Below are 21414 nucleotides of genomic sequence, written 5' to 3' on the forward strand. Positions count from 1 at the left end.
CGGGCCCCTGAGGGGGCTGGGCGGGGGAGCTGCCAGGCCGGCGGCGGCGGCTGGGACCGTTGGGGGCGGGGTGTGTGGCCTTATGACACACTTCCGGTGATGTCAGGGGGTGTGGCATATGCTAATGAGTTATGCTAATGAGTTCCCCTGGCTCTTTTTCTACGAAACGACCCCTGATCTTTACTCTATGACTGAAGGCGAGCCGCGGCAGCCATTTTGTGCCTGAACCCACCATACCGTGTCAGAATTCCAAAGGTGCTCAAAAATTTGGGGACCCCTGGTGCAGGGGGTGACCAGAAGGTCCTAGGAGTGGAAGCTCCATTCTTGGTTCCAGAAAGACAGGTCAGGGACTTGATCTGACCAGGGGCTTAGTTAGGAGTAGACCCAGGATCCATCTCCTCCAGCGTTGGAAGGAGTCGGGTTATAGAATGTATTTGGAAACAGATCCAGGAGAAAAAAAATCTGAGGGCTCAATGTCCGATTCCCCACAAGCAGCTGTGCTGCCAAAAAAAAAGCTCTTCCGTTTCCCCAGGTTGTATTGGTCAATTTCCCACTATTTGCTGCGTGGCTGCATTTTGACCCACATCTCCACCCCCCCCGATTTCCCCCACATCTTCTCGATCCTGTTTTTTGAGGATCGAGAAGACGTGGAGGAAATCAGGGGGAGATGCGGGTTGAAGTGCGGCCGCACAGCAAATAGTGTGAAATTGACCAGTACAATCGGGGGGAACGGAAGAGCTAGGGCGGCACAGCTGCTTGTGGGGAATCGGTCAGTGTCTCTCACAGGAGGAACGAGGGTTGTTGGTTTTTTTGACATTGCAGTCTTTGTATGGTTTTAGGGCTTCCGGTGGACAGTGATGGTGTACGACCACAAAGGGAGAAGTCAGGTGAACCTTTCGTTTGGGTCACTTGACTGAATCGCTGTCCTCTGCTCACGGCTCTCCCTCAGCCACCGACTAGTTAAACCCAGTGAATCCACCGTGTCACAGAAGCAGAGCCAAACACGTAGTCCTAGACGAGTGCTTCAGGCATCTTGTGACAATAATTCAACACAAAGCACGCAGTGGAATTAAAACGTTTATTTTTAAAAGGCGGCGTTGCAAGCAATAGCCCTAACAGAACGCATTGGTGATGAGCGCAGAAAGAGCGAAGTGGGAAAAGAAAGGACTAAGCTGGCTTAACGAAAACTAGAAATGTAAAGTAAAGCAAGCGAGGGTGCCGCTAATGGAAACAGCTGTGATCTCATAGCTGTCAAAGGTTGGGGCACTTAGAGAAGACTTCTGTCCTGACAACATGAGCTGGGGCAACTTGGGAAGGTGTATGCTGGTCAACCTTTCCCTATGAGGAAAGGTTAAGGCGCTTAGGGCTCTTTAGCTTGGAGAAAAGATGACTGAGGGGTGACATGATTGAGGTTTATAAGATTATGCATGGGAAAGAGCAGGTCGAGAAAGAGGTACTTTTCTCCCTTTCTCACAATACAAGAACTCGTGGGCACTCCATGAAATTGCTGAGCGGTCGGGCTAGAACGGATAAGAGGAAGTCCTTCTTCACCCAAAGAGTGATTAACACTTGGAATTTACTGCCACAGGAAGTGGTGGCAGCTACAAGCATGGACAGCTTCAAGAGGGAATTAGATAAGCATATGGAGCAGAGGTCCATCAGTGGCTCTTAGCCACAAGGTATAGATAGGGACTCTGGGGCAAGTGATGCTCTGTCTTCTTGGTGCTTGGGGGGGGGTCAACAGTGGGAGGGCTTCTAATGTCCTGGCCCCACTGGCGGACCTCCTGATGGCACCTGGTATTTTTGGCCACTGTGTGACCCAGAGTGTTGGACTGGATGGGCCTTTGGCCTGATCCAGCATTGGCGTCTCTTATCTTCTTATGTTCAATGCCCTAACCTGGATAGCCCAGGCTATCGCGATCTCGTCAAATCTTGGAAGCTAAGGAGGCTCGAGCCTGGCCAGTACCCGGATGGGTGACCTCCAAGGAATACCAGGGCCACGACACGGAGGCAGGCATTGGCGAACCGGCTCTGTTTGTCTCTTGCCCTGACCTGGGTGGCGCAGGCCAGCCCGATGTCATCAGATCATAGAAGCTAACCGGGGTCGGCCCTAGTTAGTACTTGGATGGGAGACCACCAAGGAAATTGAGGGTGGTCCTCCTTGAATAACTGGAAAAACAAATGATGGGAACATTTCCTGCTAGGGAACATGGCCTCACAAAACGCCGCACTCGCCCTGAACGGCCGTCGACCGACACTTCAAGTAGTCTGGTTCCCAGGGGTCCGCTCCCTGCCTGAAGGAGACTTTCTCCCCAATCACCGCTATTCCCAAAACCTTTTGTATTTTTGAAACCTTTATTGTTTCTTATAAGTCATACTGACTGGACTGGTGGTGTATAAGCTTTATACTGTTTCCGAAGGCTTCTACCACTCTAAACAGCTGTTAACATTGTCGCGTATAAAATGTATAAATAGTTTTAAAAAAATAAAAAATAAAATAAGGAGATTGAGGGTTGCTACGCAGAGGCAGGTAATGTCTCTGCCCCTGACCTGGGTGGCCCAAGCTTGCCCAGTCTCACCAGATCTCAGACGCTAAGCATGGTCAGCCATGGTTAGTGCTTGAATGGGAGACCACCAGGGAAATCCATGGTCCTGACCAATGCTCCCTCTAAGCTGCGGTGTCCAATGTTCCCTCTAAGCTGTAGAGTCTTATGAGCAAGAATTCCACTTTGTGAGCTACTGGCATTAAAGCTATGAGCAGTAATTTGGCGACTGCATAAATTAGTTTGCTCTGGAGCTATCCTTCCTGAGCTAAGAGAAAAACGTGTGAGCCGGAGGCTAAAAAACGGTGAGCTAGCTCACACTCACTCAGCTTAGAGGGAACACTGGTGGTGTCCTATGAGCAAAAATTCCACTTTGTGAGCTACTGGCATTAAAGCTATGAGCAGTAATTTGGCTACTGCATAAATTAGTTTGCTCTGGAGCCATCCTTCCTGAGCTAAGAGAGAAATGTGTGAGCCGGAGGCTAAAGGATTGTGAGCTAACTCACACTAACTCAGCTTAGAGGGAACACTGGTGGTGTCCTATGAGCAAAAATCCTACTTGGTGAGCTGCTGGCATTAAAGTTGTGAGCAGGCGATTTGGCTACTGTATAAATTCGTTTGCTCCGTAGCCCTCCTTCCTGAGCTAAGGCAAAAATGTGTGAGCCGGAGGCTAAAAAACGGTGAGCTAGCTCACACTGACTCAGCTTAGAGGGAACACTGGTCCTGACCAATGCTCCCTCTAAGCCGTGGAGTCTTGTGAGCAAGAATTCTAGTTTGTGAGCTACTGGCGTTAAAGTGGTGGGCGAGCGATTTGGCCGCTGCATCAGTTAGTTTGCTCTGGAGCCTATCCCCTTCCTGAGCTAGGACAAAAGTGTGTGAGCCGGAGGCTAAAAGACTGTGAGCCAGCTCACACTGACTCAGCTCAGAGGGAACACAGGTCCCGACGCAGAGGCAGGCAGTGGCAGACCCCTTCTGAACATTTCTCTCCTTGAAAACCCTAACGGGTCACTGCACGTCAGCTGTGACTCGCCGGCACTTTCCACCACCACACTGGTAAACATGTATACCGCAAAGGGGAGATCTTATGTCTTCCGTTGTTTGCTAATGATGTGCCGGGATTGTGGTTTTCCCACACACGTCCTCCACGCGTCCCCACGAACCTGGAGATGTGTTCGACGCAGCAAATGGCCCATCAACATGGCGTGCTCACAGCTGCGCAGAGTACGGCCACGCCGCCGCCACTCGTCGCCCATTCCGAGGGCCTTGCTTATGTGCCGCGGTGCGCTTCTTCCAGGTGCGCGCCCATCAGCTGGTCCTGCCGCCGTGCGACGTGGTCATCAAGGCTGTCTCCGAGTACGTCGGCTCCATCAAACACCCCTCTAACTTGGACGTGATCGGGAGAGATGTCTTCAAGCACTCCCAGGTGAGATGAAGTTGTGAGAGGGCCAACCCTCCCGGGAAGCCTGCATTGCGCCGTTGGCAGGCCCTGGACTTTTAGACCCAGGCCAGTGGAGAGGAGTGTGTTCCTGGCCGGGTGGCCAGCCAGTGCCCCCTCTAAGCTGTGGAGTCTTGTGAGCAAAAATCCTGCTTTGTGAGCTACCGGCATTCAAGTCGTGAGCGAGCGGTTTGGCTCTGCTGCATGAATTTGTTCGTTCCGGAGCCGTCCTCCCTGAGCCGAGACAAAAATGGGTGAGGCAGAGGCTAAGAAACTGAGCTAGCTCACAGTAACTCAGCTTAGAGGGAACACTGTGGCCCACCTCCAGGTGCCCTCCTGGCTATTAAAATTGATCTCCAGACAACCAAGACCCTGGAGAAAATGGTTGCTTTGGAGGGTGGACTCTGTGGCATCGTATTAAGAACCGAAAAGGTTAATTGGATACGAATTAGGGGGCCCTGCCCTATGTAGGGGCCGCAGTGGCTCAGTGGTTAAGATGCTGAACTGCCGACCGGAAGGTTAGTAGTTTGGCAGTTCGAGACCCGAGTGCCGCGTGACGGAGTGAGCTCCCGTCTCTGGCCCCAGGTCCTGCCAACCTAGCAGTTTAAAAGCAAGAAATTGCAAGTAGATAAATAGGTACTGCTTCGGTGGGAAGGTAACAGGGTGTTGTGTGCCTCGACGTCTAGTCATGCCGGCTACATGACCACGGAAATCTCATTGCACAGCACTGGCTCTTCAGCTTGGAAACGGAGCTGAACTAGAGTCTGATTTGACTGGCTTTCGAGCAAGGGAAACCTTTACCGAGTCCTGGCTGTCCAAAGACATTTCTGTGGTCATGTGGCTGGCATGACTAAACACCAAGGCGCACGGAACGCTGTTACCTTCCCACCAAAGTGGTACCTATTTATCTACTTGCATTTCTTGCTTTTGAACTGCTAGGTTGGCAGAAGCTGGAACTAGAGACGGGAGCACACTCGGTCACGTGGCACTCGGGTCTTGAACTGCTGAACTACTGACCTTCCGCAGCCTGCAGTTCAGCGTCTTAACCTCTTGAGCCACCGCAGCTCCTACCTTTACCTTACTCTATGTTAATTTTAATAAGTATAAAGCATCAATATATAAATAATACAAATACCCTATGTTAATTTCGATAAGTATAAAGCATCAATATATAAATAATACAAATTATACAAAAATACATGTATTTGTTACAAATTGGTTTAAAAACCGTTGTAGGTCCAAATATAGCCTGAATAAGAATTAAAATCGAACATTACATTATAACAATAATTGATTCTCCTGGACCAAAAGAGGAAGGTACACAATTGAATCACCATTTGGGTTACATGTACCTGATTTGGACACAAGATGATATCATATGAGGCCTGTATAGTAAATCCTCGCCTTGGGTCACTGATATTTATCAGAACATAATTTTCATTTGGTCCTGTTTTGACTATTATTATTATTATTGTAATAACTGAGCCTATGTGTAACATTTATGCTTTGACCACTGAAGGCTGAAATGCGTCTGTTTTAGGACCACATAAGGTCCTTATTTGTGAACACTGTTCAATTTTAATTCTTATCGAGGCTACATTAAGGCCTACAACTGTTTTTAAATCAATTTGAAATAAGTACATGTATTTTTGTGTTATTTATATTTGTGTTGTTTATATATTGATGCGTTATACGTATTGAAATTAACATAGGGCCCCCTAATTTGTATCCGGTTCACCTTTTTGGTTCTTAATTAATCTCTTTTGGGTTAAGTTTTTGTTCCCCTCCTTTTCCAGTTTGGTGTAGTGGTTAAGAGCGCGGACTCTAATCTGGGAGAACCAGGTTTGATTCCCCACTCCTCCCTTTGCAGCTGCTGGATGACCTTGGGCGAGCCGTAATTCTGATAAGAGCTGTTCTTGAAAAAGGGCAGTTCTGGAAAGAGCTCTCTCAGCCCCACCTACCTCACACAGGGTGTCTGTTGTGGGGAGCGGAAGGGAAAGGAGGTTGTAAGCCGCTCTGAGACACATTTGGGTAGAATCAAAACTCCTCCTCCCCCCCCCCCAAGACATTGTACCCTACAGAGGTCCCTCCCGAAACCCTGCCCTCTCCAGGCTCTGCCCCCCAAATCTCCAGGTATTTCCCAGTCCGGAGCTGGCAACCCTAGCTCCTGGGGACCCCAAGGGGCAGGGAGAAGAGGCTATTACGGTCATTTTATCTATTTTTACATTATTTATCTCCCCGCCTTCCTCCCCAGCGGGGACCCCAAGCGTCTTGCGTCATTCTTCCCTTATCCTCCGTGTTGTCCTCACAACGACCCTGTGAGGTAGCTCAGGTTGGGAGTGTGTGACTGGCCCAAGGTCACCCAGCGAGCTTCCGTGGCACGAGGGGGGGGGGATTCAAACCTTGTTCACCCAGATCCTAGTCCTCGTGAGTATCCAGGAGACGCTGGTCAACTTCACCTCTCTCTCGACCGCGTTTTCTCCCACTGCCCGAGAAGGTGAGGCCCCGCCTGATAAATCTACAGAGCCCTCCTCTGGGAGGTGTCAAACCCGGGCTTAACCTCTAGAGTTACCACTCCTGAGCCCAAAGAGTGCCTTTAATAAGCCGCATGCCTAGAAGAAGTGTTCTCGGGATGGCTCCTCCAGTGGCAGCGCTGTAAGAAGCCAGAAACTCTACCTGTGGGTCTTCTCTTCGGCATCAGCTGTTAAAGGCACGGGAGTCCTTTTCTGGGCTTAAATGCTGGTAGTCTTGTTGAATTATTTCCACATCCGGCATTCTGCTCTTAAAGTGATCTCAATAGCCCATTGCCCCGATGCATCAACACGTTTAAGGTTGTTTTTTTTTTCAATTCAAAATTTTTATTGAAGTTTGGGAATTTATACAACCATAACCACAATGTATAACAACTTCTTTTCTATAAAAATCAACACGTTTAAGTTAACTAACTTACTAACATAGAAGAAGTGCAAAGCAAAAACTCTACAAGTACATTGTGCTATTAACAAGTGTAATACTAACAAACAAAAAAATATTTTTTGTTTGTTTGTTTGTTGGAAAAAGCATAAATAAATTCTTAAAAAAAAAACAAGTGTAATACTAACATTTAGTTTAACTGGGATATGATCTCTCACTCTTGGGTTTTTAGTTAGTGTGGTTATCTTTCCTTTATCCATAGATGCAGTCCCCTTCCTATATTTTTTCTTTGTAGTTTTGCAGTCTATTGAAAAACAATAAAAATACCCCTCCATGGGTTTATTAAAAAAAACACACACGTTTAAGAGCATGTACTCGGGGTCTCTTATTAGTTAAGACTAGCTTGTGTTAAAAGAACAAAGTCTGGATCCAGGGGCACCTTTAAGACCAACAAAGTTTAATTCTGTGCGTAAGCTTTCATGTGCATGCACTCTCCTTCAGATTCTTCAGTGGCTCAAGCGAAGACTGGCTGGCTCAGGGTCATCCGGTATCTGAGGAAGCGTGCCTGCACACGGAAGCTGATGCACAGAATTAAACTTTGTTGTTCTTAAAGGTGCCCGTGGACTCAAACTTTGTTCTGTCGCCCAGCTACCCACCTGAATCTAGGTTTGCGTCAAGTCAGCCCACGTGCTCACTCCTGCCTTGAGAGCGTGAGCCGTAACTCGTTGGATCAGGTCTGCCTTCATCACAAGAATCCCACCAGCCAGGGGTGCTCGGGTCGGAGAAGGAGCGATCACGGGACAGACTGTCGTTCATTAGGAAAACTACCGTGATGTAATAACAAAGCTGTCGTTTAAACAATTATTAAAAATATATATTTAATGTGTCCAGTGCATGACAGGTCATTCAGTTGTTTCCTTAGAAGTAAAATGGTCTCAAATCTCTCGTACTGACAGTGCAGCGCTCGTTGAACCGTTTCACTTAAAGTTTCATCAGATGAGACCTTTCACTGGAAAATATGCAAAATATACATTCATTTTCTAACAATTTTGATCTGAATGCACCCTTTAAACTACGACTTTGTTATTACATCACGGTTGTTTTCCCAATGAGCTTTAGAGGTGCTAGGGTCGGCAGAAATAGGCTGAACAGTCCTACTGGTGGATTCTGGTCTACCCATCCCAACCCAGAGAATGTCCTTTCTCTGTCCTCAGTGGTATTTCATGCATTTTGCATCAGTAATCCCGTTTTCCTCCCCAGTTGGAACTCAGAGCAGCCTAGAACATTGTTCTCCTCTCCGCCGTTTTATCTTCACAACTGCCCTGTGAGGTAGGCCAGACTAAAAGTTTGCGACAGGCCCAGTGACATTCAGAGAGCTTCCATGGGAGAAGCGGGGAGTCAAACCTGGCTCACCACATTGGCTCAGCCTCTCTCCTTCATAATGGGACTGGGAATAGCCAGGAAGCTACTTTGGCAGAGCCAGTTTGGTGTAGTGGTGAAGAGCACAGATTCTAATCTGAGAGAACCGGGGTTTGATTCCCCCACTCCTCCTCTTGCAGCTGCCGGTGTGACCTTGGGTCAGTCACAAGTTCTCTCAGAGCTGTTCTCTCAAGAGCAGTCCTCAAAAGAGCTCTCTCGGCCCCACCTACCTCCCAGGGTGTCTGCTGTGGGAAGGGAAAGGAGATTGTAAACTGCTCTGAACAACTTTAATGCCAGGAGCTCACAAAGTAGAAACTTCGCTCGCAAGACTCCACAGCTTAGAGGGAGCGTTGGCTGTCACCCAGCACTTATTTCCTCCCCCCACCCCAGCAAGCCCTGACCCGAATTCCAGATTCCTTTGAAAGCTCAGCACAGCGAATGGTGTGTGCACGCGCAGTGTCCTCAAGTCCCGGCTGACTCACGGTGACCCCATAAACTTTTCAAAGCAAGAGACAAGCCAGAGGTGGGGTTGCCATTGCCTGCCTCTGCGTAGCAACCCTGGACTTGCTTGGTGGTCTCCCATCCAAATACCAGCCAGGGCCGACCCTGCTTCCGAGATCTGACTAGATCGGACTATCCAGGGCCGTCCAGGACAGAGGTGGCTTTGCCATCGCCCGCCTCTGTGTGGTGACTCCAGACTTCCTCGGGTGCCCTCCCACCCAAATACTAACCAGGAACAGTGTTCCCTCTAAGCTGAGTGAGCGTGAGCCAGCTCACGTTTTTTTAGCCTCCAGCTCACACATCCTTGTCTCAGTTCAGGAAGGGACGGCGCCAGAGCAAACTCGCTGATGCAGCAGCCAAACGGCTCACTCACCGCTTTAATGCCGGGAGCACACAAAGTAGAATTTTTGCTCACAAGGCCCCACAGCTTAGAGGGAGTGTTGGGGGTCACCCTTCCAAATACTAACCAAGGCTGGCCCCGCTCGGCTTCCAAGATCAGGCTAGCCTGGGCTATCCCGGTGAAATATCTGAAGAAGTGAGCAGTGTGACTCACGAAAGTTCACCCCCGGCCACAAATTTTGTTAGTCTTTCAGGTGTTGCTGGACTCTTGCTCTTTTCTGCTGCTGCAGGCAGACCTACACGGCATTTTTTCTTTCTTTTCATTATCATTTTATTGGTAGGATTATAAAGTTTCGAGAAGTCATAACTGTCAATTACTTATAACATTAGAAATGTACATAAGGATCATAAGAAAAGTTAAACATTCAAACCAATACACCGATTACAAAAACAAACAAACAACAACAAAAGCAAGCTTCAAAGAATAATACATACTTCAATATACCTTTGAACAAAGTAACTTGTTTTAGCCTCAATTTGCAATTGGAGCCTGTACTGTTTGTTGTTTTAGATACAACCAAGTGTCTTCTGCCAACAAGACTATCTGTAGACATCCAATAATATATCTAACCATGTTAAACACAAAGTACAACCCACAAATCAAGTTTTACTAAAGCCTACTTGCTATAATTTACTTGAAACATTAATAAGTCCTCACAACCATTTAACATAGTTATCCCAGGATGCTGAGATGAATTTTTCGTCTGATAGGGCTTCTAGAATTGGAAACCATTTAGCTTCGAACCCAAAATGTACGACGTTCCTTTTATTCCTGTTAACTTTATCTGTGATGCTTTCCACAATGAACTGATTCCACAGCTTCTTGAGGAGGCACCTGGGGGCGTGCTGGACCTAGCGGGTTGCTCTCTGTGACTGTAGAGGGCTCCTAGGACATTCCGCCGAACCTTGTGCAAGGCAGAGGGGGCTCCCTGGCTGGAGATCTGGCATATGAAGGATTGCCCAAGGTTAAGAAGACTGGCGGGGAGGGGGGGAGACCCGGTTCAGGGGCGCTTCGGGGCATGCTCAGGACACCCTCCTGTCAAACGCCATCCCCGCTCGCACGTTTGAGAGGTCTCCTCACTCGGCTCTTTTAACACCCCCAGCAAGGTTGCGCCGAGACCCGAGAGCGCTTCCTGCGTATGACGAGGTGCCAATTCTGTGTTTCAGTCCCAGGTTTTGGGCCCAACCACTTTGGAGGGCCGGCACCGATGAATCGCAACCCGATGGTCCCGCTTGCTTCAGGGAAGGCCATGGTAAGTACCCGGACCGGCTTCAGGCAGGCGGCTCACTTGAGGCCGGTATTCCGACTGCGGCTGCTTTTGTCAGGGGCACGTTGGCCATAAGGCTTTATCGCTCGCTGGGGGAATGGCCCAGGCCCAAACCACAAACCCTACAAGGAGGTGCTAAGTGGAGTAAAATGGCAGGCCGGAGTGGTCAGATCCTGCCACTTCAGACGGCCGTGGAGGCATTGTTCCCTCTAAGCTGAGTTAGTGTGAGCTAGCTCAGAGTTTTTCTAGCCTCCGGCTCACACGTTTTTGTCTTAGTGAGCAAAAGTTCTACCCTGTGAGCGACTGGCATTAAATTTGTGAGCGAGCGATTTGGCTGCTGCATGAATTAGTTTGTTCATCATCGTGGCTTCTGTGCAGTCCCACATGGGATCTGCGCAGGCGCAGGCCAGCCACGGAAAAGATTTCCAAGCTTTCTAATAGACTAGGAGCGCCCCTCCTCCCTCTGGCGCTTTCCCGCCAAAACGCTCACATGACCAGGAGGAGGGGCGCTACTCCCTCAGTTCTCTTTTTGCCGCCACGGAGAGATCATCTCCACTGCTGTTCTCTGTGTTTTTTCCTCACCTCAGTTTTGTGGCTGAGGAGATTTTTTATTCTCAACAGTTTTTTATTCAAGTGAACAATGAAATACATCTAAAGAGCCAGGCTGCGATGGCACACTTAGGAGTTCGCCTAGCCTGATGATGGCCTATTCCCCCTCTGCTGAGGTGTGTGGACAAAGAGCCAGGCTGCGATGGCACTCTTAGGAGTTCGCCTAGCCTGATGATGGCCTATTCCCCCTCTGCTGAGGTGTGTGGACAAAGAGCCAGGCTGCGATGGCACTCTTAGGAGTTTGCCTAGCCTGATGATGGCCTAGGGGGAACACTGCTTCCCACAGGAATAAAGCCAGTGGCAAGCAACCCCCATCGCCAGTGGGACACTTTGCTACCTACAGAGACCCTTGTACACAGGAGAGCATGCCAAAAATATGTCTACCCCAGACTGTCTGTGTAGTGTTCTGCGGCGATATGCCTCGTCTGATGAACCGGAACACCTAGTCATTGTTTGTAGACCAGCTGTGTTTAGTAGAAGGAGACGCTAAGAACGGAGAGCAAAGAACAAACATCACGGGACCGGAGAGTCCTCTGACGCTCCCCATTCTATCAGGTTAGATACATCACCATAGAATGGAAAGCCACGTACTTAAAGATACACACACGTCTCATGTCTCCCTCCAAAAATACAAAAATGTTCGGCTACCAATTAAGAATTTAAACGTATAACATTAAGAACATAAAGAGAAGGCAATGTTGGATCAGGCCAGTGGCCCATCTAGTCCAACACTCTGTGTCACACGGTGGCCATTCACGATGAACAACTAAAGGTTCACGTAGCCTGTACAACCAAATGCGTAATGAGCATAGACATTACAGCCCGTATCTTTCTGGAGAAGATACACGCCTACCATAAGACGTTTGTACGCCTAGGAATCCTTTCTTGTCGTCTGGGAACGACTCAGTTCCCGATTTTCCAGTCTGTGAGCTGAAGTGGAATGGTTCAGAATTCCAGCACCTCTGTTTGTCCCCTCCTGCATAACATGTTAATCGCCTACAGGAAAGCCAGATTGTACGCGTTGGGCATGGGCTTAGGGGTTGCCAACTCTGGCTTGGGAGATACCTGGAGATTTGGGGGTGGGGAAGGCAGGATTTGGGAAGGGGAGGGGACCTCAGCAGGATATAATGCCAGAGGATCTATCGTCCAAAGCAGCTGTTTTCTCCAGGAGAACTGATCTCAGTCAACTGGAGAGAATTTTTAATCAGAGGAGATCTCTAGGTGCTCCCTGGTGGCTGGCAACCCTACCTGAGTGGTATACCTTTCTTACCTTTAAACCCCTATACGGCCAGAGTCCGACATACCTGAGGGAGCGCCTTTCCCCATATATACCCGCAAGAGCACTTCGGTCCGGGGCACAACATCGCCTGGTTGTTCCAGACCCCCGGGTGGCAAGGCTTGCCACAACTAGGACCAGATCCTTTTCAGTGGTGGCCCCTACCTGGTGGAATAAGCTCCCGGAGGAGATCAGGGCCCTAGTTTTCAATCCCCTTCCTAATAATCCCCAGCATAGCATTGGCCTTCTTTATTGCAGTCACACACTGTCTTGACATTTTCAGTGAGTTATCCACTACAACTCCAAGATCTCTCTCTTGATCAGTCTCTGCCAGTTCAGACCCCATACATGTGTATTTATATTTAGGATTTTTGGCTCCAATGTGCATCACCTTGCACTTGGCCACATTGAACCCCATTTGCCACGTTGACGCCCACTCGCCCTTCCTTGACAGATACCTTTATTTATTTATTTTACTTATTTATTAATCAGATTTATACCCCGCCCTCCCCCGTAGGGCTCAGGGCGGCTAACAAGGCAAGAAATCTTGCAACAATAAAAACATATATCATATAGTTTAAAACACATGTACAGTTTAAAAGCCAATCCCAATAAAAATTAAATTTAAAGTGCTCATTGATCTTCTTTACCAAGAACCCTCAAAGATGACGGACCAGTCCAGAGTTCCCCATAGTCCTTCAGCGGTTTCAGCATTCATTCAGATGTTCTGATGTTTCATTCCAGGGCCTCTTCCACCCCCCATGATGACAGTATAGCGGGGGGGGGGGCGGAAGGCGGAAGGCGGCGGCCCCTACTCGAAAGCCTGGTGGAAGAGCTCCGTTTTGCAGGCCCTGCGGAACTGCATCAGGTCCCGCAGGGCCCGGATCTCCTCCGGGAGCTCATTCCACCAGGTAGGGGCCGCCACCGAGAAGGCCCTAGCCCTTGTAGCAGCTAGTTTTACATCTCTGGGGCCCAGTACAGTTAGTAAATTTTGGGCCCCAGACCGTAGTGCTTTTGGGGGAACATACGGGGAAAGGCGGTCCCTCAGGTAGATTGGACCCAGACTATGTATGGCAGTTGATTGTTACTATGTTTTTACCCATGTAAGCCACCTTGAACCTGCTTGGGCGGGGAGGGCAAGGCATAAATCGGAAAGTAAATAAATAAAAAATAAATAAATTGCACAAATAACCTTTTCTGGAGTTTGGTCCTATTGGAGAGAAGAGTACGAGATTGTACAGGAATGGTCATTTTCCGCTTACCACCACCCCAGCCACGGTGTGCAGCAGAGAATATGATTTGACCGAACCGACGCAACAAGGGGCCATTGTCGTTTTATTTATTTATGCTTTTTAAAAGTCCGTCTTTCTCACCGAGACTCAAGGCGGATGACAGAGAGCGAGTCGATGCAATCGACAGAATGGGACACTCCGTAAACAGTGAAATAGGATTCGTGTTGTAGAGCCAATCAGAAATCTGGAAGAAAAAAAACGGAATCAAAGCAAAGCACGTTAACATGACACATAGCATGATGGAAGATTGCAAAACAGGATCCAAATCACAGCAGACTATACACAGTAGTGTAGACCACAGTCGTAAGAACATAAGAGAAGCCATGTTGGATCAGGCCAATGGCCCATCCAGTCCAACACTCCGTGTCACACAGCGGCCAAAACCCAGGTGCCATCAGGAGGTCCACCAGTGGCTTTAAGGACACAAGAGAATCCGTGTTGGATCAGACCAATGGCCCATCCAGTCTAGCACTCTGTGTCACATAGTGGTCAAAGCCCAGGGGCCATCTGGAGGTCCACCTGTGGGGTCAGAACTCCAGAAGCCCTCCAGCTGTCGCCCCCCAAGTACCAAGTCCAAGTAACTCTGTGAATCGTTTTAGTGGTCAAAGCCCAGGGGCCATCTGGAGGTCCACCTGTGGGGTCAGAACTCCAGAAGCCCTCCAGCTGTCGCCCCCCAAGTACCAAGTCCAAGTAACTCTGTGAATCCATATGTACAGTGCTGTCCTGTTGCCGGCATGGAAAAGCCGTCTCGAATAATTCAGTTTTGCATAGTTTGCAGAAAGCCAGGAGTGGGGAGCCTTCCTGACCTCCCTGTTTGGATTACCATTTGGGTTATTCATATTCCACAGTGCTACAGTATTGGGTGCGGCAAGCTGGATCCAGTTGTGCAGGATTGGTACAGCATGTGAATTTATGACGCTGCCTCGTACCAAGTCACACCCATTATTCCCTCTGTCGTCCACTGAGAACAATGTTCCCTCTTTTTTCTTTTCCCCCTACTGAGTGGAGCAGTTCACATCCTGAGCAGAATATTTTATTTATTTATTTATTTATTTGGATTTATATCCCGCACTCCCCGCAGGCGGGCTCAGGGCGGGTAACAATGTAAAATACAACACAGTTAAAACCAAATTGAAACAACGGTATAAAATGCCATACTCCTAAGTACCACGTCAGCTCTCATAGAACCATATCAACAGTGGTGGAAGATTCTGAGATGTTAGGGTTTGCCCCTGGTGTGGGCCGCGCAAAAAGGGGGGGGGGGGGCCGCCTCAACCGGAAGCCTGGCGGAAGAGCTCCGTCTTACAGGCCCTGCGGGATTGTAGTAGATCCCGCAGGGCCCTGATCTCACTGGGAGCGCATTACACCAGATGTGCAGGATTGGTACAGCATGTGCATTTATGACGTTGCCTCGTACCAAGTCACACCCATTATTCCCTCTGTCGTCTACTGAGAACAATGTTCCTTCTCTTTTCCCCCTACTGAGTGGAGCAGTTCACATCCTGAGCAGAATATTTAATTTATTTATTTATTTATTTATTTGGATTTCTATCCCGCCCTCCCCGCAGGCGGGCTCAGGGCGGGTAACAATGTAAAATACAACACAGTTAAAACCAAATTGAAACAACGGTATAAAATGCCATACTCCTAAGTACCACGTCAGCTCTAATAGAACCATATCAACAGTGGTGGAAGATTCTGAGATGTTAGGGTTTGGCCACTGGTGGGGTCGGCCACAAAGGGGGGGGGGGCGGCCGCCTCAACCAGAAGCCTGGCGGAAGAGCTCCGTCTTACAGGCCCTGCGGAATTGTAGTAGACCCCGCAGGGCCCTGATCTCACTGGGGGCGCGTTACACCAGGTAGGGGCCGGGGTCGAAAGGGTCCTGGCCCTGGTTGAGGCAAGTCGGATGTCCCTGGGGCCGGGGACTACCAAAAGGTGTTGATTAGCTGACCTTAGTGCTCTACAGGGCTCATATGGGGAGAGGCAGTCTTGAAGGTATGCTGGCCTGCTGTATTCTTAAAAATATAACTGCTGTATTCTTAAAATGGGCAATGGGCAGTACAAGACTCCAGATTGCTGCTGAGCAGGGCTTCCTGGGTTAATGAGCAGCCGCTCACGCACACAGCTTAGATGGAACAGTGACTCCAAGGGCTCAGACTAGATGTCTCAGCAACTCTGCCTGGATTCTTTTTTTAACTTTGCGGGGAAGGGAACGAACCTGGGACCTTCTTATATTCGGAGCGTGGTCTTCCCCACTGAGCGAGGGCACCTCTACCCGGGCCTCCGGTAGAAGTCCTTGAGAAGTCGCCGTGATCACAGTATCCATCCCTGCTTCTCTTTGCTTCTGTCTCCAGTTTGCACCCCAGGTAGGGCCAAAGATGCAGTACCAACCACCTGCCCCACACGGCGGCGTTGGCACTTCCTCGTCTTTTCTTCCCGGCCCCGGCTCCAATTTTCTCTTCTCTCCTCACGGCCTGACGGACGCAGCCCCCTTCCACGAGGACCCTGCCTTGAAGGGCGGACACTTCAACCACTGGCCCATGTCTTACGACTGCTGCCCTCCCAAGTTCCCCAACCACCACCTGAGCTCCAAACCTTCTCCGTCATCTGGACCTGGGTCTTCGCCCTCCTCCTCCTCAGATGGGGAAGAGCACAACGGAGCCAGTTCCAAGTGAGTGGGGCCCAGTAGCGTTTCTGTGAGACAAGGCTGGCTGTGGGATGGCTGCGATACCTTATGCGGGTGGAATGAGCAGGGAGCCAGGTCCACACGTCACTTTTCTCATCTCTGAGAGTGGTCCGTAATAAACCGTCCACAGTGCGCTCAATATTTCTTTAACTAAAACCGTAAAGTTATAAATATGAAATGTACAAAAGTGATAAGAATACATTCAAATGTGTAAGTTCAGATACATAAAGATAGAAGATGACAACGACGGGACGGTGGTCTCCGGAATGCGATGCCTTCTAACCAAGAGTCTATAAGTTGATGATGTATGAAAAATTGCACTTCAATGGAAAAGCTGCCCAATTCACATGGAGTTCAATAGTTTCACCTATTTCATTGCATAAGTAATGGAGAAGAACATCTCTCAAACAGCTTTTCCATTGAAGTGCAATTTTTCATACATCCTCAACTTATAGACTCACTTGGTTAGAAGAAGACGCTTGTCGAAACGGCATCGCATTCCGGAGGCCACCGTCCTGTCGTTGTCATCTTCTATCTTTATGTATCTGAACTTACACATTTGAATGTATTCTTATCACTTTTGTACATTTCATATTTATAACTTTACGGTTTTAGTTAAAGAAATATTGAGCGCACTGTGTACAGTTCTTGTGGTTCTATTTTTGCATGTCTATGGACTGTGACCATATTTGTTTTTGTATACCGTAATAAACCGTACCATTTAGAGCAGGGTTCCCCATTGTGGTTGCCAAGGGCACCATGGCACCCGCCAGTACTTCCCTTGTTACCCGCTGAGCTTTTCATAAAGCTGGGTGGGGCCGTTGTACGGCAGGGCTTGTTACTGGCTTCCCTCGTTCAAGTTAACAAGTTTTCTACTGGAGGATGAGGATGACCAGAAAGCAACTGGGCTTCCCTTAGTTACTGTACGGTTCCTTTCCCCCTTTGGGATTTCTTTCTTCCCAGAGGTGTGAGGAGGGAGGTATCCTGTTTGGCTCCGCCTCCTGAGGCGGACATTTTGGATTTGGCTCTGCTTCCTGTGGAAGCCAGTGTGAGAGCTCGTGGAAGCCAATGTCAAAATTCCAGAGGTGGCCACAGCCTCAAAAGGTTGGGGGATCCCTGGTCTAGAGGATGCACAAGCCAGTTTAGTAGACCAAAAACGTACTGTGGAGGAGGGGGGAGAGAAGGAAGAGGATTCTAGCATTACAGCTCCTCCAAGATGTGGAACTACTGCTACATCCCCTTTTCTTACGTTCCTCCAGCCATGTGTCTGAAGCAGCGCCCCGCAAATCCGGCTGGGAAGATCCTGGGGGCGAAAAGATAATGAGCCAGGGATGGGGACAGCCACCCGGCGGCTCTGGCAACTCGGAGAGGAACCACAGTGGCCCTGAGGCCCACATCCCGTCACTGCTCTCCATGGCGACCCGCAACCACATGGACATCACCACCCCGCCCCTGCCTGCCGTTGCCCCCGAAGTGCTCCGTGTGGCCGAGCACAGGCACCGCCGGGGGCTTATGTACCCTTTCATCTACCACGTCCTCACCAAGGTGAGAGGGGGTGGCAAGGCAGGAGGTGTTCTGAACTGCGTCAACTCTCTCTGGGGAGTCTCGGGTGGCTGAGAAGCACCACTCGCGGATTCTCTCTCTCCCTCCGCTCCCCTCCAGGGTGAGATCAAGATCCCCGTATGCATTGAAGACGAGTGCAACAGCGAGCTGCCGCCCGCGGCTGTCCTTTTCCGGGCTGCACGGCAGTACGTATACGGCGTCCTTTTCAGCGTGGCCGAGACACAGCGGCGGATGGAACGCCTGGCCATGCGCAAGCACATCCCTGTGGAAAGTAGGTGTCTTTCATCATTCGGCACGTGCTTGCTTCGTGCTTCAGTTCTGTGGTTCTCAAAAGCATGAGACCACCCACCCCAAGGGGGGACTGAGCAGTTGCCCAGCTGGGGTCCCCAACATTGTCCTGGCGTCCACTAACTCCTTTCCTGGCACACAGTGGGCAAGGTTAGGTGGGGATTGGCGGTGGGAGACTTGATTGGCTATACAGATTTTTTTCAAAAAACCCACAAACATTGTTGAGGCAGCCATTTTGTGCCTGGCTGTGCCTCATCTGGCCGGCATTTTGTGGGTGTGCCCAACACACTGTGTCAGAATTCCAAAGGTGCCCACAGGTGAGTGCCAGCATTTATAGTCCTCCTTTCACACAAACAAATAAGACTCACAGCGGATAAGGAGTCACTGGTTGTGAGGGCCTTTCTCATACCCTTTGCTAGACCGGAGACAAATTCATGATTGGAGTGGGGCAGGACATGCTACATAGAGTCTTTGGATTTAGCAACTGTGCCAGAAATCAAGTCGATTGGCCACGGTTGGAGCACACGATCCTGGTGTTGGGATCCACTATTCCTGGGTGGGGCTCCTTCTATTTATGTGGACATGGGGGGGACCTCTTCCGTACCTCCTGGTACATGCGGCCGCACGAACGGTTACATCTTTACGGACCAGGCCAGGCATTCTGCTTTCCTCCACAGCTCCTCCCGTCATCGTCAAGGAGTGGTCCGCGTACAAGGGGAAATCACCTCAGACTCCGGAACTGGTCTCGGCCCTCGCCTTCCGGGAGTGGACCTGCCCCAACCTCAAGAAGCTGTGGCTCGGCAAGGCGGTGGAGGGCAAGAACCGCCCCATGAGGGCCTTCCTGGCCTGCATGAAGTCAGACACGCCCGGCATGCTCAATCCCGCCAACGTCCCCACGCACCTGCTGCTGATGTGCTGCGTGCTCCGGTGAGTGGGTCAGAGAAACCAGGTATAGGGCATTGGGAGGGGGTCACGCGTGTAGGCTCTCTCGAGCCGCAGAGGTTCCTTGGACTGGGATGACTTGGAGGTCCAGTGGCACAGAAAGCATGACTGTGGTGGAGCGGTGAGGAGAACTTGAGGTGCTCTGAGCCGAACATTGCAGTGGGCGGCTTGGAAGAGAAGAGACCTGTGCCGGAGACAGTGGATTTGGGGGTGCTGTTGCTTTATTTTATTTATTTAGTCAGCAGGGGCTTCTGCAGGTGTCAGCCCGGAAATGGGCAAAATCAACAACTGCCCGTGTGCAAGCTTTCCCCATTGTGGCTCCTGCCTCGTGAAATGGCCTGCCCGAGGAGGTCAGGAAAGCTCCCACTCTCCTGGCCTTCCGTCACCTATGCGAAACTGAACTATTCAAGAGGGCTTTTCTGCGCAGGTAATAAAGCTGCACAGTAAGGATGGGTGCGAACCAGGAAAACGGATGTTCGTGCAGGTTTGTGGTTCGTGACATCGCACGAACCACAAGCCGGTTCGGACCTCCCGTGGTTCGTGAACTGGTTCAGATTCATGAGGTTCGTATACTCCTGGAGGTGTGCTGCTGCTGCTGCAATTCGGGGAGGGAAGGGGAGGCATTTAAAAATGCTTGTGCGGGCTGGGAAGCAAAAGGCATCATTGAAATGGCTTGCGTCTATTAGACGCCGTTTCAGCAATGCCTTTTGCTCCCTCCCGTGGAAGCCGTGGGTGGCTCTCGCAAGTCAACTTGCTCGTGTTGCGCCACCGCCACGGCATGAGTCGACTGGCAAGTGAAATCAGAAGTAATTTAAATGCCTTTTGAGCTCACTGGCGAACGGCAGGGCAGTTTTAAAGGGTTCCGACCATTGCCTTGGGCGCCAGCACGTCTGGCCCAGGAACTGCTTTCACGAACCGAACGAACCTCAGCAAAAACCATGGTGGTTCACGGTCAGTTCGTGAACCACGCCATCACACGAACCAGGCCCTGGTTTGTGACGAACTCCAGTTCATAATTCAGTTTGTGCCCATCCCAGCCGCACGGCACAAAATGGTTTTACAAACTCGCTTGGATAAACTATTAGAGACTGTCGTCTATACTGCTGCGTATAATTTTTTGTAAGTAAGCTCCTATTATGTCATTTCTGTACCACGTTATATGTTACATGAATCCTTATGCTATGCTTCAGTTCTTTCTGGTGGTTCCAGACTTCTAATATCCTACGGCATAATGTTATTGAGGCCAGTATGGTGTTGTGGTTAAGAATGGCGGCCTCTAATCTGGAGAACTGATTCCCTACTGCTCCTCCACATGAAGCCTGCTGGGTGATCTTGGGCCAGTCACGGTTCTCTCAGAATCTCTGTCAGCCTCACAAGGTACCTGTTGTGGGGAGAGGAAGGGAAGGAATTCGTAAACCGCTTTGAGACTCCTTAGGGTAGAGAAAAGCGGGGTATAAAATCATCTCTTCTCCTCCTCCTCCACATGCTGGGTGACTTTGGGCCAGTCCCAGTTCTTTCGGAACTCTCTCAGCCCAACTACCTCACAAGAAGCCTATTGTGGGAGAGGATGGGAAGGTGATTGTCAGTCAATTTGAGACTCCTTGAGGTAGAGAAAAGACTGATATAAAGACCTTCTCTTCTTCTGTTGAGTGTACCATTTTGTTGATTGTACTGGCTCACTTTGTGTAATCCACCCATGAGAAAGATAGGCTATAAGTAGTGTACTCAAGGCGGGGTGACACAGTAGTGTAGTCCACAGTCCCTTTTCCTTAAGAACATCAGAAGAACCCTGCTGGATCAGACCAGTGATCCATCTAGTCCAGCCTCCCGTCTCACACAGCGGCCAACCAGTTCCTCTGGAGGGCCGACAACAGGGCAGAGAGGCCGAGGCCTTCCCCGGATAAGAACATCAGAAGAGCCCTGCTGGATCAGACCAATGAGGGTCCCTCTAGTCCACCATCCTGTCTCACACAGGGGCCAGCCAGCTCCTCTGGAGGGCCAGCAACATGGCAGAGAGGCCGAGGCCTTCCCCTGATAAGAACATCAGAAGAGCCCTGCTGGATCAGACCAGTGAGGGTCCCTCTAGTCCAGCATCCCGTCTCACACAGGGGCCGGCCAGCTCCTCTGGAGGGCCAGCAACATGGCAGAGAGGCCGAGGCCTTCCCCTGATAAGAACATCAGAAGAGCCCTGCTGGATCAGACCAGTGAGGGTCCCTCTAGTCCAGCATCCCGTCTCACACAGGGGCCAGCCAGTTCTTCTGGAGGGCCAGGAACAGGGCA

General features: G+C 50.0%; 1 protein-coding gene across 1 annotated transcript in view; it reads left to right on the forward strand.

The window, feature by feature from the left end:
• LOC107120290 (constitutive coactivator of PPAR-gamma-like protein 2) overlaps nucleotides 1-21414 on the forward strand; it is a gene marked incomplete at its 3' end in the record, with an annotated part of 47614 nt that overhangs the window by 21364 nt on the left and 4836 nt on the right. The window contains 6 exon segments of the mRNA XM_015422961.1: nucleotides 3838-3966; nucleotides 10314-10463; nucleotides 16010-16326; nucleotides 17601-17886; nucleotides 18004-18175; nucleotides 18870-19119. Coding sequence (XP_015278447.1) covers nucleotides 3838-3966; nucleotides 10314-10463; nucleotides 16010-16326; nucleotides 17601-17886; nucleotides 18004-18175; nucleotides 18870-19119 — 1304 coding nt within the window.

Source organism: Gekko japonicus, unplaced genomic scaffold (assembly GCF_001447785.1).
Source record: "Gekko japonicus isolate JY-2015 unplaced genomic scaffold, Gekko_japonicus_V1.1 scaffold1327, whole genome shotgun sequence".
NCBI classification, from domain to species: Eukaryota; Metazoa; Chordata; class Lepidosauria; order Squamata; family Gekkonidae; genus Gekko; species Gekko japonicus.